The 16877-nt window shown below is 50.2% G+C and overlaps 1 protein-coding gene and 1 non-coding gene across 4 annotated transcripts in view; both read left to right on the top strand.

Moving 5' to 3' along the window:
* Positions 1–16877, top strand: part of NCAPD2 (non-SMC condensin I complex subunit D2) — a 35757-nt gene that overhangs the window by 3027 nt on the left and 15853 nt on the right. For 2 of the 3 annotated variants that reach the window (XM_077345833.1, XM_077345830.1), the window contains exons 3-17: positions 363–421; positions 874–1055; positions 1866–1999; positions 2394–2521; positions 2656–2779; positions 2859–3006; positions 6781–6978; positions 8013–8147; positions 8829–8913; positions 9096–9270; positions 9446–9576; positions 10688–10900; positions 12611–12785; positions 13170–13254; positions 15081–15214. In XM_077345833.1, coding sequence (XP_077201948.1) covers positions 363–421; positions 874–1055; positions 1866–1999; positions 2394–2521; positions 2656–2779; positions 2859–3006; positions 6781–6978; positions 8013–8147; positions 8829–8913; positions 9096–9270; positions 9446–9576; positions 10688–10900; positions 12611–12785; positions 13170–13254; positions 15081–15214 — 2106 coding nt within the window. The remainder of the gene's footprint in view (positions 1–362; positions 422–873; positions 1056–1865; positions 2000–2393; positions 2522–2655; positions 2780–2858; positions 3007–6780; positions 6979–8012; positions 8148–8828; positions 8914–9095; positions 9271–9445; positions 9577–10687; positions 10901–12610; positions 12786–13169; positions 13255–15080; positions 15215–16877) is intronic. The other variant, XM_077345832.1, reaches the window with a different exon arrangement.
* Positions 469–788, top strand: LOC143842535 (small nucleolar RNA U85). Its single transcript, XR_013233173.1, has one exon. It is a non-coding gene; the product is annotated as a small nucleolar RNA U85 (small nucleolar RNA).

The raw sequence follows: 16877 nt of genomic DNA, 5'->3' as shown, positions 1-16877 counted from the left end.
TCAAAATAAGATACAGACACGCCACAACAATGAAGTGTGTCGTAAAGGGCTGGGGGGATGAAATAAATTGCCGGGGGGGGGGGGAGAAGGCGTCCTTCAGGGTCCACCTCCAATTAGTCGAAGGACCACATGTGGTCCGCAGCCCACAGGTTAGGGATCGCTAATCTGGAGGACCACAGGTTGACTACCCCTGTTTTAAAATTCCCCATATTGATTTACGTAGTTTTCGAACTGCACCTTGGGACCATAGGTGGATACTTAAAAATAACAATCCTTCACACACACACACACTCTGCCAGACAGTATTTGAAGACTGGACCATTCTAACTGCAGGGCTGACTCTCACTTTCTCTTCCCTGCAGCCACTTCAGCAGCGTAGAAGCTGCTGTTAAGGAGGATGCCCTGGAACTGATGCAGAAAGGTGAGTCAGTTCCCTTAAGAACAGTTTTTCTCCTGTCCTTTCTTACTGCTTTGTGATGATATCAAGGCAAGTGTGACCCCTACTGGCAGGCTGCTCCAGCAACCTGTTCCCTTCATACAGGTCTGTAATCTTGGCAGGCAACGCAGAGCAGTGCATGTTCGCTGTAAGGGCAGACCGACATGATCTCCCGCTCCTTGCAGCCTCCATCCCAGAGAGGCTGCCTGCTTCTTTGCAAAGCAAGCCATCTGGCGGGCCAGGGACGCGGGTACAGGGCAAGCCTAGAGTGTCCGGGAACAGTTTGCTGTGGGCAGCCAGAACTCTAACCGGTGGGGCATCGTGAGCTCAAGTCTTTGGTAATCTGAAAGTGGTGTGGGGTTTTGCCTTTGAAGGACCCAATAAGGGCTGTGAGAATTTGCTTAGGCGATGATACGTTGTCCCTTTCTCTTCTCCAGTGGTGTCTGGTCACTCCAGTGCCCTGACAGCCATCTTGGACAGTACCGACCTGGCACCATCGCTCCGTGCTCTTCACTGCAATGCTCTCAAAATGAACTGCTACGTGCTTGTACGGCTTGTGGAGGCTTTCGAAGCTGAGCCCAGCAGGAGCACCCTGCTGGGGCTGGATTCCAAGAAAAAGGTAGAAGCCTGAAATCTATTACTGATTTTGAGATAGATTTGCCTGAAGTCCATCTTGGGTACCCCAAGGTCAAGTTAATGTCAATATTTGGGTCTGTCCTAAGCAGAGTCATACCCATCTAAGTCCATTGACTTCCCTGCACTGTCCTGCAAGCATTGCAGGCAGCAGAGTGAGCTCCACTGTGAAGGTGCTAAGATGGTTAGGGGCGGTGTTATAGGCTTGATTTAATTATTCGTGGCATTTGATTGGCCAGATTCGAGGTCCTGCTAGTTATCGGGGGAAGTCTCTTATTAACAAAAGCGTTGTTATCTAAAAAGGTCCATTTGTCATATAACTGGTCATTCCTCTAGAGCAGAGGTCCCCAACAGGGTACATAACATGTTACTTGGCACTTGTCAAGTTTTTTTTTGGGGGGGGGGAGTGAGGGCCAGGTGGGGATTAGACAGGATTTCTGATTCTCCCCTGGCAATCTAATTGGCTGTATGGATCAAAATCACATGTTGGTAACCATCACAACGTTGGTTTTAGCCTCTCCTCTTTCCAAGGGTATTTTTAAAACCATCATCCTAACTTCTCCCCTGCACCCAGGCCTTCTTTATGTGAGAGAGAGTAAGGGTGGTTGGTTCCGCCTCCTGCAGCAGCCATTTTGTGGTTTCACCCAACCCAGAACTGCAAAGGTGCCCCCAGGCTCCCAAAAGTTGGGGGGGGGGCTCTTCAGAACCATAACACCATTGTCTGAGTGTGCACACCCCTTCTCCCTCCCTGCCACACGCCCTTACCTGAAGCTGATGGCCTGCCTTTGCCTTCCAGAACAAGAAACAACAGGGCCCCAGCTTCCTCTGGGAAGAAGAGAGGCAGCCCATCTTGCAGCTGCTCACACGGTTGCTGCAGCTGGACCTCCACCGTCTGTGGACCGGCTCAGTAGTGGAAGATGAGTTCGTCAGGTGAGGATCCCCGCAAGGAATTCGAATGAGGAGCTGTGTTCAGGGCCAAGGCCCTTGAATGCCAGCTTCCATACACTGGAGGAAATTGCTGTGAATCTTGGTGTTGGGGTGGGAATGAGCAGCAAGGGACATTGGGGTTGGCTGGCTGGCTGGCTGGATCTCTTCAGGGCTTGAAAGCTAAGCAGGGTGGGCTCTGGGGTGTATTTGGGTGGGAGGCGACCCAGGAAAGACCAGGCAGTGGCAAAACACCACAGGTTCTCACTTGCCTTGAAAACCCTGCAGGGCTGCCATATTGCCTGCAACTTGTTTCGCCACCTTCCACTTCGTAGCAAAGTCCCCGTGTTGCTCTGCTAGGGATGAGCTGCTTCTGCCCTAAAATCTTTGTTTCCTCCAGTTTAATGACAGGTTGCTGTTACCACATCCTGGAAAACCCTACTATCGGCCACCAGAAGCATCGGCCCACCCGTGAGGTAGTGATTCACCTGCTGGGGGTGGCCCTCCGGCGATATGACCACATGCTCAGTAAGTCCTCTCGGAACTCCCAGGCCTGGCTGCTGTGCATGAGCCCCCAGCCTGCGTTGGTTCTCCCCCCCCCCCCCCCCCGAAAGTGGGACCTTTGCTCAGCCCGGCTCTCCGCATCCTTTCCCTTCCGCCAGATGCCACTCTGAAGGTCACCCAGATGCTCCAGCACTTCGAGCACGTGGCCCCGGTGTTTGTGGAGGCCGTGAGCACGTGGATCAAGGACTACGGCATGAAGAGCATCGTGGGGGAGCTGCTGAGGTGAGAGGCCTCTTCAGGCGCCCTTCCCCGGCTGCTCATCCACAGTTTTCGGCCAGTGACCGTCTTGTTCATCCTTCAGGGAGATTGGGCAGAAGTGTCCTCAGGAGCTGGCCCAAGATGCTTCGGGAGCGAAGGGCTATGCCGCTTTCCTCGCAGAGCTGGCTGAGCAAGTGCCGGCCATCGTGTTGGCCAACATGAGCGTCTTGCTGCATCACCTAGATGGAGAGGTACAGGCTTCGGATGAGCGCCCCATAAACTCGTCTCCGTGGCTCGGTTCTTGTTGGGTCTGGGATATGGGGCATATGTGCAAATTTGCTTCTGAAACACCTCTCTGTCTGGCGTTAGTCTTAAAATAGAATGTACTTTCCTTCTCCCGATATACACATGTTCGTTTAGTGAGAAATTTATATATCCCGCTCTTCAGCCAAAAGTCCAAGAGCAGGTCACCACAATAAAAACTAAGGCCTTATAAAGCAATCTAAAATACATTTAACACATAACACATTTGACAACTCTGCATCCTCCACATCCACCCACTCCTTTGCAGAGTCAGGGAAACCTTCCAGGCAACCAAGTTTTGCAGTTGTTTTTTCTGAATGCGTGAATCTAACATGTTGGAGAGATCGTAGTTCATCTCATCCCCCACCATTATCGTGGGGGAGGCGCCGAGGGGTACCATAGTTTTGGGGGTGGTGCTTCAAAAGGATCACATGGAACACAGGGTGAACTTCCTTTAAAATGGTTGGAAAGTCCACCCTAACTGCCACTTCATTCAGCTCCTCTAAGATCTTAAATAGCCTGACAAAGCAGTAGTTCAGCAGTTTAGCCAGGAGAGGAGACGACCAAGATGAGATCTGATAGCCATCTTCAAGTATTTAAAAGGCTGCCATATAGAGCAGCGGTCCCCAACCCCCGGTCCAGGGACTGATCCCGGTCCATGGATCAGTGGCTGCCTCAGGGGCTGCTCTGCCACTCTGCCGCCGGCTCACCTTCGATGCTCTCTGGCAGCCACCATGGCTGGGGCTCCCCCTCGGCTTGGTACTGTGCAGCTGCTGCTGGCAGCGCCTCCCAGTGGGAGGCGGGAAGTCAGGCGCTGGCGGGAAAGCAAGCAGAGCAGGGGCTCAGGCGGCAACGTCCCTTGGCAAAAGACTACCCCCCCCCCCCCGGGCCTCAATAAAATTGTCAAGGGTTGACCGGCCCCTGGAGATAAAAAGGTTGGCGACCACTGATATAGATGGAGCAGAGTTGTTCTCTCTTGCTCCGGAGGGACGGACCAAATCCTATGGGATGAAATTAATTCAAAAGAAATTCCATCTCAACATCCAGAAGAAGTTCCTGGCAGATCGGTTTCTCAGGGGAACAGGCTTCCTCGGGTGGTAGGAGGTGAGTTAAACACCAAATGCCTGGATGGAGACGTGTGTTTTAACAAGGTTACCAGCTTGATGTGGTGATTAAGAACAGCTCGGTTTGATTCCCCACTCTTCCACATGCTGCTCACAGTTCTGTCAGAGCTCTCTCAGCCCCACCTCCCTCACAGGGTGTCTTTTGTGGGGAGAGGAAGGAAAAGTGATCGTCAGCCACTTTGGGACTCCTTTGAGTAGTGAAAAGCAGGGCATAAAAACCAACCCTTCTTCAAATGTGGTTGCCTGGCAAATCTCCCGAGAGAGGCTCTTCCAAAGTCTGGGGGCCACCACAGAAAACATGGCATTGTTTGCTGCACCACTCTTCTATGTATGCTCCTCTGTGTATGCTTGCAGCTGCTTTTCTTGAGCATGGCTCTTGATGCCCGCCTTCCTTTACTTCACGTGGAGGCAGAACACTCAGACTTCACACTACTTGTTTCTCACTTCTCTCCTGCCCCCACCCCCTTGCACAATGTAACATTCCGCTCAAAAAGGAGCAGTGTGGGGCAGAGATAAGAGCACGCTTTCTCAACTAGGGTGTTGTGAAAGCCTGGGGTTTCTTGTCAACCCTGGACGGGTTTCCCAAATGGGTGGGAGTTAATTATTTGTTAAAAATTTGTTGAGCATTAACAGGATGATATGAGCATGTCGAGAGCCTCTTGTGGCGCAGAGTGGTAAGGCAGCAGATATGCAATCTGAAAGCTCTGCCCATGAGGCTGGGAGTTCGATCCCAGCAGCCGGCTCAAGGTTGATTCAGCCTTCCATCCTTCCGAGGTCGGTAAAATGAGTACCCAGCTTGCTGGGGGGTAAGCGGTAATGACTGGGGAAGGCACTGGCAAACCACCCCGTATTGAGTCTGCCATGAAAACGCTAGAGGGCGTCACCCCAAGGGTCAGACATGACTCGGTGCTTGCACAGGGGATACCTTTACCTTTATGAGCATGTCAACCTCCCCCCCCCCCCAAAAAAAAAAAGCCAATGATGGGCCTGGAGGGGATGAGGAGGGGAGGGACCCCCATGTGGGTGTGTCCACAGCTCTGCTTCCCAACCATATTTATTTTATTGATTTATCTATTTATTTGGATTTTTATACCGCCCTTCCCTACGGCTCTGGGCGGTTTACATAAATCATTTTGGAACATTTACATAGAAGAGTATCTGTAACAATAACATCAGCTAGAACAGTATTTCAACAACAATAACTTTGACACTCCCTTGGTAAGTTCGATCTCTCAGTCTGGGGGGGGGGGCACCTGTAGAGGTTATGGGTCAGTCGGCCTCAAGCAAATGCCTGGTGGAAGAGCTCCCTTTTGCAGGCCCTGAGGAACTGTGGAAGTTCAGGCAGGGCCCTGATCTGCACGATTGCGCCACTTTATGGGTTTTCTTGACGTTTGAAGAATGCTTCAGGGGTTTCTCTGGTAAAAAAAAAAAACAGTTGAGCAAGGCTGGATCAGAGTGTTGGAAACCCCACTTGAGCCACCCACACGCCCCCAGCCTAAGGTAGGAAGTGCTGTAGAGAGGGTAGATGGTGGAGAAAATAGCATAAGCTGCTTTGTTTCCCCCATGGGGAGGAAGGATTTGGGGTTAAATGAAGGGATGAAGGAATCTTGGTGCTCCTGAACAATTGGCCCTCTTGCTTCACTACTCTGTAGGTCCTCTGTCAGAATGAATGAAGGCAAGGGGGGCTTTCTGGCTTGGGTCCTCCTTGTGCATGCTTAGAAATGAGAAATATTGACTCTAGAATGGTCGTTCAGGAAGCCTGACTGGAGATTGCGGGGGGGGGGGGGGTTGCCTGATGCCATGTTGCAGGTGGCTGGCTGGGGGACCCACCAGTGCCAGCTCTGAAACACTAATTCAGCCAACCCTAAAGCGTGGAGGGGAGGAGGGGGTGCCTTCCTTAATCCTCTTTGCCTCTCCCTATGACTCATCAATCAGCCCAAGTTTTCTGCCTGGCAGAGGCTGCACTTGGCTTGCTTTTTCCTCCGCAGTATTTGGCAAGTCATGACTAATACGTCGGGCTCAGCCTGACTCAGGGCTGCTGCTGTCGTGGGCGGCTGGCCCGCAGTAGCGGCACACAGATGATGCAAGTCAACTGCTGTAGGGTCGTTCTCGCAGTTCTGTCTGAGCTCTCTCAGCCCCACTTACCTCCCAGGGAGTCTGTTGTGTGGAGACGAAGGAAAAGGTATTTGTAAACCCCTCTTGAGACCCATGCTGGGTGACCTAGAGCAGGGGGAGTCAACCCGTGGTCCTCCAGATGTTCGTGGACTACAATTCCCATGAGCCCCTGCCAGCAAACACTGGCAGGGGCTCATGGGAATTGTAGTCCATAAACATCTGGAGGACCACAGGATGACTACCCCTGACCTACAGCCCAGTTACAGTTCTCTCGCCCTCATGTACCTCACAGGTTGTCTGTTATACGAAGAGGAAGGGAAAGGGGTTTGTAAGCCGCTTTGGGACTCTATGGGATGATGCAAAGCAGGGTATAAAAACCCCACTCTCCTCTTTGTGCTGTGAGCCTCCTAGGGGGACCCAGCCTCTTTCTGAGGCTCAGACTGCCCCCTTCTCCGTAAAGCAGCATCCTCCTCTTTCCTCCAGAACTATGGAATGCGTAACGCCATCTTGGCGGCCATGGCAGAGGCACTCCTGCAGGTGCTGAACGGGGAGCAGCTAGAGGACGCCGCCCGCAGCACGCGGGATCAGTTTCTGGACACCCTGCAGGCGCACACGTGTGACGTCCACGGGTTCGTGCGCAGTCGCGTGCTGCAGCTCTTCACCCGAATCGTGCAGCAAAAAGTGAGTTTGGGGGGGAGAGTTGGGGCGGGGGGGGCACTCTTCACAGGCGGCAGCCCTCAGTGCCACACCTTAAATCAGGGGTAGTCAAACTGCAGCCTTCTAGATGTCCATGGACTACAATTCCCATGAGCCCCTGCCAGCAAACGCTGGCAGGGGCTCATGGGAATTGTAGTCCATGGACATCTGGAGGGCTGCAGTTTGACTACCCCTGCCTTAAATGATGGGGCAGGGTTATTCAGAGTACAATCTTTTTCAATGGCCCGTTTTCAAGGATGCTCTTCCTCAGTGGTTTGTTATGCTATGAATAGTCCCTCAGGCTCAACACAGCCGTAGAAGCAGCAGAAACCTCCAGAAAATGTTGAGCCTGAGGGACTATTTATAGGATAACAAACCATTGAGGAAGAGCATCCTTGAAAACAGGCCATTGAAAAAGATTTTTTTTTTAATTGTGTTTATCCAGAACTCGTTTTTTTGTTTGTTTATGTTTGTACCTTAAATATCTACAAAATGAACTGGAATAAGCGTAACCAGAAAGATCACGTTTTTGTACCAGCCAGTTGGTTGAATTTTTTCACTTTGGATTACTCCATTTGGCCAACCCTCTTCTGTACGTTGAAAGACAGCTTGGCTTAGTGGTTAAGAGCAGAGGACTCTAATCTGGAGCATGGGATTTGATTCCCTGCTCCTCCACGTGCAGCCAGCTGGGTGACCCTGAACCAGTCACAGATCTCTCCGTCAGCCTCTGCTACCTCACGGTGTTCTGTTGGAAAAGGAAGGGAAAGGTTGGAGAGTCAGCACTACATAATGGTTGAAGGGTGGCCTCTAATCGGGAAAACTGGGTTTGATTCCACATTCCTCCACGTGCAGCCAGCTGGTGACCTTAGGACAAGTCACAGAGCAGTTCTCTTGGAGAGCTCTTAGCCCTACCTACCTCACAAGGGTGTCTGTTGTGGGGAGAGGAAGGGAAAGGTGTTTACAAGCCTCTTTGCGCTAGTGAAGAGCCAAGTTTAAAAAAACAGCTTTTCTCTTTCTAGGCCCTGCCCCTGACCCGATTCCAGGCTGTTGTGTGCCTCGCCGTGAGCCGGCTGCAGGACAAGTCTGTCACCGTGGTGAAGAATGCCATTCAGCTGCTGGCGGCTTTCCTCTCCAACAACCCCTTCTCCTGCAAGGTAAACCTGGGAGGGAGGGAGGGACTGTGGCACAGTGTCAGTGCATCTGCTTGGCATACAGGAGTTCCCAGGTTCAGTCCCCTGCATCAGCAAAAGGATCAGTCAGGGGTTGATGTGAAAGACTTGTACCTGGAGAGCTGCAGCTGGTCAGAGTAGACACTGGTCTGATGATTCAGTCTAAGGCAGCTTCATGTTTTCCAGTTCTCTGCAATTCTGTATGAAGGGGGGGGGGCATGAAACATAAGAAAGCCCATTGGCTCGAAGCTTAATTACCCTGTAACTCATGGATCCGGTGAATTGTTGGTCTTGAGAACTCTTGAGAGAGCCAGCTTGCTGTAGTGGTTAGGAGTGTGGACTTCTAATCTGGCGTGCCGGGTTCGATTCTGCACTTCTCCAAGTGATCCGGGATCTGAATCGCCTTATCTTGTATATAGATATCTTGTTAAGATTATGCCAATAAAGGGATTTGAATTTGAAACTCTCCCCTACCCCGTGACCCGGGGAAGCTTGTTAGGCTTGCCTGCAACTTGCAAATGAGGCCGTCTGTTTTTGCCAGCTTGGGCAACGCAAGATCGGGATGTGACATTTGTTAGACCCTTTGGAGATTTTGACCAGGGGGAGGCGAACTGAGGGGGCACTAACACACAGCTGTATCAATGCGCCTTCTCCCTGCATCCACAGCTGAGTTGCTCAGACTTAACGGAGCTGCTCCAGAAGGAAAGGCAGAAGCTGCAGGAACTGAGGGACAAGCGCAGAGCCACCGCTGGTAAATATACCTCTCGGCCCTCAGGGTGTGCAGAAGCCTGGCGAGGGTGGTGGGAGGAGGAAAGGACTTCTGGGAGGGCGGGGTTTCCACCTGTTTCCATCCCCCTGATCAAAACTCCAGTCAGCCTCCCCCAAACACTCTACTGTTTAAAAATCATGCAAGAATATCTATTTGGCACACAGCTGTGGTGATCCCTCCCGAGGAAGAATGGGAAGCCATGGAGCCGGAACTCCAGGCGACTGTAAAGAGCTGCCTTGGCTCCCAGCCGCAGGGGGAAGAAGCAGGCGACCTCGAGGCAGGAGACCCGGCACAAGTGTCTGACAAGATCGTCCGGCTGTTGAGAAAGTCCAGTTACAAGTGCGTAAATCTTGGTTTGCAATGAGAAAGAACTTGGGGATGGGCATTTCCGTAGTGAGCTGCGAGAGGTTTTACCAAGAGATCCAACACTTCCCCCAAGTCTAATGAATGTGTGAGGGTGAGCTGAATCCCATTTACCTTTTTGTGTGTGTGTGTGCGCGCTTGTTCCATGCAGGGATGCTGTGCTCCTGGCACAAGTAGCCGCAGGCCTTTTCCAGGGAATGGAGCCATTTGTCAGCTGCTCACAACCAGAGGATGAGGATGAGGAAGAGTTTCTCCTTCGCCTTCTGAGAACCCTCTATACGGGTAACCATCTAGTGGAGCTTTATTTAATTCTGCCACGCGGTGTGTCTCCAGAAAAGCAAATGGCCCAACCTACATCCAGTCATGGCAGCCGTGTTGGTATAACTGCACGCGGGCGCTTGTGTCTGGTTTGATCCTGGCTGTCTTTGGAGTCAGGTGTTTGTGTGGAAAGGATCAGGGTGGCATTGTTTTTCTATCCAAGTTTTGCTTGCCGTAGAATGGTGATAGAAAGTATGGTTGAGTCACAGCTGTCTTATGCTAACCTCAAGACAAACAGAAGAGCTGAGGTGCTTGCCACTGACTGCCTATGCAGAATGACCCTGGAATTCTTGGATAGTCTGCCCTCCGTGTACTAACTAGGGATGTGCACTGGGGGGAAATCTGGTACTTATCACATTCGAGGTTTCCTGATTCGATACAACTCTAATCAATTGAATCACTGATTCAGTGTATAGATTTGAGATTGGCCAATTCAGGAAACTCGAACTCACTCAGCCTAAACAGCTGCCAGACAGATCACCATGGTGTGGAGAGAAGTCTCTCTGGGGATCAGCTGTTTGGTGGCTCTGAAAGCATCTAAAGGTGCCTGTGTCTATTTAAATGCCTCCAGCCAGCAGTCCTAACCAAACTGCTGAATTCTGCATTGATTTGAGTATTTACAGGCTTATCCAAGGAAAATTGCCTATCCCTAGTACAAAATACGGCATAATCTGCTTAGCTTCCAAAATCTGGCAAGACTAGACTGTTGTTGTTGTTTTTTTGGGGGGGGAGAAGTGTTGTGAGCTTTGGCCCAATTTTCATAACTAGAAGAAGGGGTGGGTTTTTATACCCCACTTTTCACAATCCAAAATTCTCAAAGCAGCTTTACAAACATGTTTTCTTTCCTCTCCCCACATCAGACACTCGGTGAGAGGTCGGTGGGGCTTAGGGAGCTCTGAAAGAATAGCTCCAAGTGAACTGTGACTAGCCTAGAGTCACCCAGCTGGCTGCATGTGGAGGAGGAGTGAGGAGTCAAACCCAGGTCTCCAGATTAAAAAGTGCCACCTCACTTTAACCACTACACCTTTCCAACAGGGAAAGTCAGAGCTGCACTCACTTCCCTATCCCTGTTCAGCAGGTTCCCATACAGAAGGAGGTACCCAAGAACCCGCAGACGGGACAGCGAACGCAGGAGGCGAAGAGCAGGGAGCAGAGGAGCAACTGTCAAGTGAACTGGCTAAACAGGAGATGCTGGTACAATACCTACAAGATGCCTACAACTTTTCAGTAAAAGTCTCTGAAGCCATGAGCCTGGTCTCTAGGATGATGTATGAAAGCTCTGTCTCCGGTAGGTCATGCAGCTCTGTCTCCCGCTCCAACCCTTGTGCATCTCTGTTGCAAACATTATTTAGTGCACATTAAGAGTAAAAACATTAAAATATAAAAATCAGAATCTGTGCTGTATTGCACGTACAATCTTGATGACTGCACATGGTAAGACCCCAAGGGTGGTCAGATCAGTGGTCAGATAATTTATAATATAGACACGCATATAATATTACAATAAGGCTTGGTTGGTGGCGTACAAATAACGAAACATGACGCTTTCAGTAATATATAATAAATGGTGATTCCAGATGCAGAGCTCACAATAAAGAATCAAAATCATCAAGCTAGGTCATCAGGCAACCCTCTTGTTACGTTCCCCCTGAGGCACTGCTGTGAAACCTGTAGGATATGGGGAGGGTTTTATTTATCGCCGCTATGGGTGGGATTTTATTCAGGACTACATTACCCGCCAGGAGATGCTGGGTGGGAGTGGCAGGCTGTAAATACAGTAATAAATAAATGACCAGCACTCTGTCCAAGGCCAAGATTCAGTCCTGTGTGAGCATCCTCATGTGCGAACCAAAGGAAATTGCATCTCTGTCTCTTGTATTCTGGCCTGATTGGAAGCCTATTCAGACGGTCTTCAAGATGAGGCTTTAACTCGGGGTGGAGCAGGGAGAGTTGAGGGCTGCCCGAGAACATCTAGGACGGTAGCCCCCAACCTGGTTCCGTAGGGGTCTGGCCATATGGGGCTGCTGGCCAGCAGCACGCCCTATTGGCTCTGCAGATTACAATAACATTTCAATGGGAGTTGCCATTGTAGTGTTGATTTTGTTTGCTCCCATCCATCCGTCCCAGCATCTTTGTTCCAAATTATATTATTTCAGCCCTGTACGTGGGCTGTGTGTGTGGCTGGCTGTGCCTTCGGAGCCAGCCATTTTGTAGTTGCACCCGCCAGCCTGTGTGAGAATTTTTAAGGGGCCTGCGGGCTTAAAAAGTTTAGGGCTTCCATTCTGGAAGTGAGCAGAAGTAATCTGGAATGTTTCTAGATTCTCTTTAGGAATCTGGAAATGTATATTACAAAAGAAGAGCTTTTTTTTCCCCAGTGCCCTGCTTTTCACTGCCCAAAGGAATCCCAAAGTGCCTTACAAACAGCTCTCCCTCTCTCTCCGCACAACAGACCCCTTGCGAGGAAGTGGGGCTGAGAGAGCTCTGAGGGACCTGTGTCCCAAGGGACACCCAGCTGCCCACCATGTGGAGGAGTGGGGTATTAAACCCAATTCTCCAGATTAGAGGTTGCTGCTCTTAACTACTGCATCACGCTGGCTGAGATGAGGCGAGACAGTGGAATAGCAGTGAGAATTTCAGGCGCAAACTGGAGAGATCAGGATTCAAAGCTCACTTGGGTGGCCTTTTGGTCAAATCGCACGGCATCGGTCTAACTTGCAGGGTGGTTTGGAGGATAAAATGGGAGTCATATAAACAGACTGGAAACATCCGGTGTCTTTGAGTTAGAGATTGTTAAAAACAAATATCCAACAGCGAAGCTAGATGTAGCCTTTGAAACATTGCCAATTTTCATGCACTCTTCAATTCCAAGACCAGAAGCTTGATCTGGGTGGTGCTTCCAGCAGGCCCATGACTGTGGGCTGTGTGCTGGAAGGGCAGCAGGAACATGGCTGGAGGCTCCAAGCTGCTCTATCCCCCCTTTCTCTGCCGTTTTACCTAGTTGTTCAAGAAGCCATCGAGTTCTTTGTCATCGTCTCCCAGTTCGGCATCCCCCAAGCCATCCTGGGAGTCCGCCGACTGCTCCCCCTCATATGGTCCAAGGAGCCGGGAATCAGGGAAGCCGTGCTGAACGCCTACCGGAGGCTCTACCTCAGTCCTAGCGGAGGCACGGAAAGGTATTGTTGATATCCCCCTCCCCCATCCTAAACTAGCCTGCGAAATCTTCACGGTGGAAGCACAGGGGAGGGAATGCTCTTGAGCACATTCAGTGCCTAATATGCTGCTCCTGCTGGGCCAAGCCCTGCAATTCTGCCTCAAGCTGTGGAAGAGTAAAATGCAACATTTTGCAGGCCAGGCAAATGCTGTGGACACTAGAGACTCTTCTTCTCCCTTTGCCCCCCCCCCCCCCAACGCACACTCAGCAGGATCTTTCCCTTCCCAGCGGTCTCCTTGGGTTTGCTCCCTGTGGTCAAGAAAATGGGTTGTTGGACTGGAATCTTTAAAACAAAAGTCCTGAACCCCAAAATACAAAATACTCTTTGCATTTCTCTCTCCCCCAGGGCTCGAGCCCACAGCCTGGTGCAGTCCCTGTCTCTCCTCATGGTGGATGCATCGCTGGCGACCATCCAGTGCCTTGGAGAAATTGTGAGTGTGTCTTGCCCCACACACTCACACACACCAGCTAAGTCTGTCATATGAGAGATGATTAGGGTCATTTGCAAGAGGTTTCAAATCAGAACGTTCGGAAGCGTGCACCGTCCCAGTCAGCTTAACTGCATTACTTCCGTCTTGCAAAAGTTGTTCTGCTGGCTTATAAAGACTGGTTTGAGTTTCACATGTTAGAATCCTTGCCGTTTGGGAGATGGCAATGCTGGGAGTGGCAGTATGAAAATGGAATTAATAAAAAAGACATAATAAATTTTATTTATGACCTGCCCTTCCCTGAAGGTTCAGGGTGGGTAATAGTAAATATAAAACAATGGGAAAATAATAATTATCTCATTAAAACATATCCTAACAAACCAAATCATTTTGAAGCAACCTTTATTTTTCTATGGGGGGCGGGCGCAATGCAGATGTCTGTTTGCTGTATGGTGACAGTTTGGCTGATGTTTCGAGTAAGGGGAACAGAATGTCGATTCTTTTCCTGCCCTCAACCATCGGCCTGGAGGAGCAGCTCTGTTTTGCAGGACCCTGATGTTTCCAGGAAGACTGTTCCACCAGGCTGGGGCCAAAAAAGCCCTGGCCAAGGCCAGTTGGACATCCTTTTAACCCTTGGACATCTGCTAAAAGCCACTGGGCGCACTGTCCTCTTTTGGATCTCCCGCCCCCAGCTGCCTGGGACTTAAACCAGTTCAGTGGTCAGTTCCCTTAAAGAGTTAAAGGTTGAACATCGCACCCTGGCAACAGAGAGTCTTAGAATTTCAGAAGTAGCCGTGTGAGTCATGAAAACGCTCATGACATGATGCACAAAGTTGCAGTATGTGTTAGGCAGACTGGAACATTGTGGAAAAAAGCAGCCAAAGAGCCTCGCTTTGCTTGACTTTCTAACTTTACAATACAAAAAAAGGGGAATGGCCTTTGACTAACATTCCCCGATACCTTTGAGCCAATGGCCTATTGATATTATTAAAACACTAATATAAGAACTCAACCACTGAAGAGAATATTGAAAACGGAAATTATCTAGAAACTGTTATGGTTGATTCTTCATGTATATAAAAATGACATTAAAGTTGAATATATATATTGTTAGAACAAAAATGTTGCCTCGGATAGGTTCCTTGTTTGTCTGTTGGCTCGCTAACTTGGCAAGATGCTCAGGAAGGTGGCTGTGTTAGTCAGAGGCAGCGGGGGGGGGGGAATTTGAGCCGGGGGCACCTTTAAGACCAGCAAAGTTTTATTCTAGGTAGAAGCGTTTGTGTGCGAGCGATATTTCAAGAAATAGCCAAGTACAAGCTGGGCCTTCTGATTAAGAAAACAGTTCTACTTACTGAGCAATAGTGAAAGAGATCTGTTTAACCCCTCACCCCATCAGATACCGTGAAATAAAGTATCCTGAATTATTACATATAGATAGATGGAGGTGTTAATTGCAAGGAAGGGCTAGAGATGCAAACCCAGGCAATGAATAGCTGAGGTTGGACTAAAGCGGTTGATAAGATCTGTGAATGGCTGTAAATCATCATGCAAGTGGTTAACAGAGATGGGAACTAAGTTTGAGTCTAGCGGCCTCACCAAGACCCAATAAAGTTCAGGTCTGGGTATGTGAGAACTGAGATGCACACTCTTTATAGTTACATTATAACAGGTTCTCTGGCACATATAGGGAGGGGAGGGGGTTGGTTCCCAGGGGAGGACTAATGAAAGTCCAAGCAATAAATGCAGGTCATATCTTGCCCTGCTTGGGGCAACACAGTTTGGAGGAGGGGTTGCCATCCATCACTGACGAGCCTTCCTTTCTTTTCTAGATTTCAGAATTTATGCAGAAAGACGAGATCAAGCCTGCTGTGGTCCAGCTGCTGTGGGAACGGTTTACCGAGAAATCCCAGTGTTCCGCCCTGGAGCGCCATGTAGCCGTCATGCTCCTGGGGATGATGGCCCGGTGAGTTGTCAGATTTAGGCTCCTTAGGGTCAGCGTCAAGCTGAGGGATCTTTTGCGGGGAGGTAGCAGCTGTGTCATGTGTGGGCAGGGCCCTGAAGAAGAGTCTAGGCCAGGTTTTCTCAATCAGGGTTTTGTGACGCCCCTGCAAGGGTTTCCTGAATGGGTGAGAGTTAATTTTTATACATATTAAAATGTGTTAAACATTTAACGGGTGATATGACTATACGTGGTCATGTCAATCTGCCCCCCCCCCATCCAAAAATGGCCAATGATGGGCCTGGAGGGTGTGGGGAGGGGAGGGGCCTCAAGTGGGCATGTCGACAGCTCTGCTTCCCAACCAAATTCTACATGATCACGTCACTTCTACGGTTTCTCAAAGTCTGAAGAACATTTCAAGGGTTGCTCAATGGTATAAAAGTTGAGAAAGGCTAGTCTAGACTTCCCCATTTCACAGGGGAAGCTTGAGAAATTCTTGACATTCTAATTTTCTTCCCAGGGTCCATTAGATTGCTGTTTATGACCTAGAATTAGGTAATGGGGAGAACACTTTAAGGCAGTGGTCCCTAACCCCCGGTCCAGGGACTGATCCGTGGATCAGTCGGTACCAAGCCACGGCTCTTCCTCGTCCTCCTCCCCGGCTGCTGCCTCGGGGGCTGCCCTGCCACTCTGCAGCTGGCTCACCTCTGGTGCTCTTCAGCAGCCGCTGTAACTGGGGCTCCCCCTCAGCGTGGCACTGCACATCTGCTGGCAGTGCCCCCCAGCGGGCGGCAGGAAGTCGGGCGCTGGCAGGAAAGCAAGTGGAGCAGGGGCTCAGGCAGTGGCGATGTGCCTCGGCAAAAGACTACCCCCTTCTCCCCCGGGGCCTCAGCAAAATTGTCAAGCGTTGTCCAGTCCCCGGTGATAAAAAGGTTGGGGACCACTGCTTTAAGGGGTATTATTATCCTGCCATTCTCCCAGAATAGAGCTTGGTGCAGATCACAACATGACAATGAAGTAACAATAATAAAATGATAGTACTAATAAAATCCAATTGATTTTGGATTTTTAATTTAAACACATAGCTTTTGGTATTAAAAATCCAGTGTTGTGTTGCTAGAGGACCCCAGAACTACGTTACTGGGATGTCTTTCGTGCCCCATAGAATGCCGCCAAGTCCTGCAGGGCAACCGTCTCCTCAGACAACATTCCAACAGGTCGGGGGTATGATGGGAAAAGCCCCTTTGCCCTTGTTGCATTCAGGCAAACTGAGGGCCAGGCACTGCCAAATAACCAGGCATGGCTGAACCAAAGACCCTGTGTGAGGCTGTCACAGGAGAGGCAGTTCTTTGTGTGATGCTTCCGGACCATTTAGGGCTTTGAAGGTGAACACCAGCAATTTGAATTTAACCCACAAACTGATTGCGATTGCTTCAAAATGGGCTGGATGTGCTCAGCCCACGTTGAATCGGACAGCAGCCCGGCAGCCTCATTCTGAACCAACCTGAAGTTTTTTAAGCGCCTTCAAGGGGCAGCCCTGTGTAGAGCAAACTGCAGTAATCTAGTCTGGAGTCGACCATCGCATGAATCACTGTGATGAGGTCAGACTGGGACAGGTAGTAGGGCAACTGATGGGCCTGGCAGAGATAGTAAACAGTCTGTTTAACCTGCTTGTCCCAGGTAAGCG

This window comes from Paroedura picta, chromosome 7 (assembly GCF_049243985.1).
Source record: "Paroedura picta isolate Pp20150507F chromosome 7, Ppicta_v3.0, whole genome shotgun sequence".
NCBI classification, from domain to species: domain Eukaryota; kingdom Metazoa; phylum Chordata; class Lepidosauria; order Squamata; family Gekkonidae; genus Paroedura; species Paroedura picta.
The sequence above is the reverse complement of the archived record's forward strand: the minus strand, read 5'-3'. Positions and strand labels throughout refer to the sequence as shown.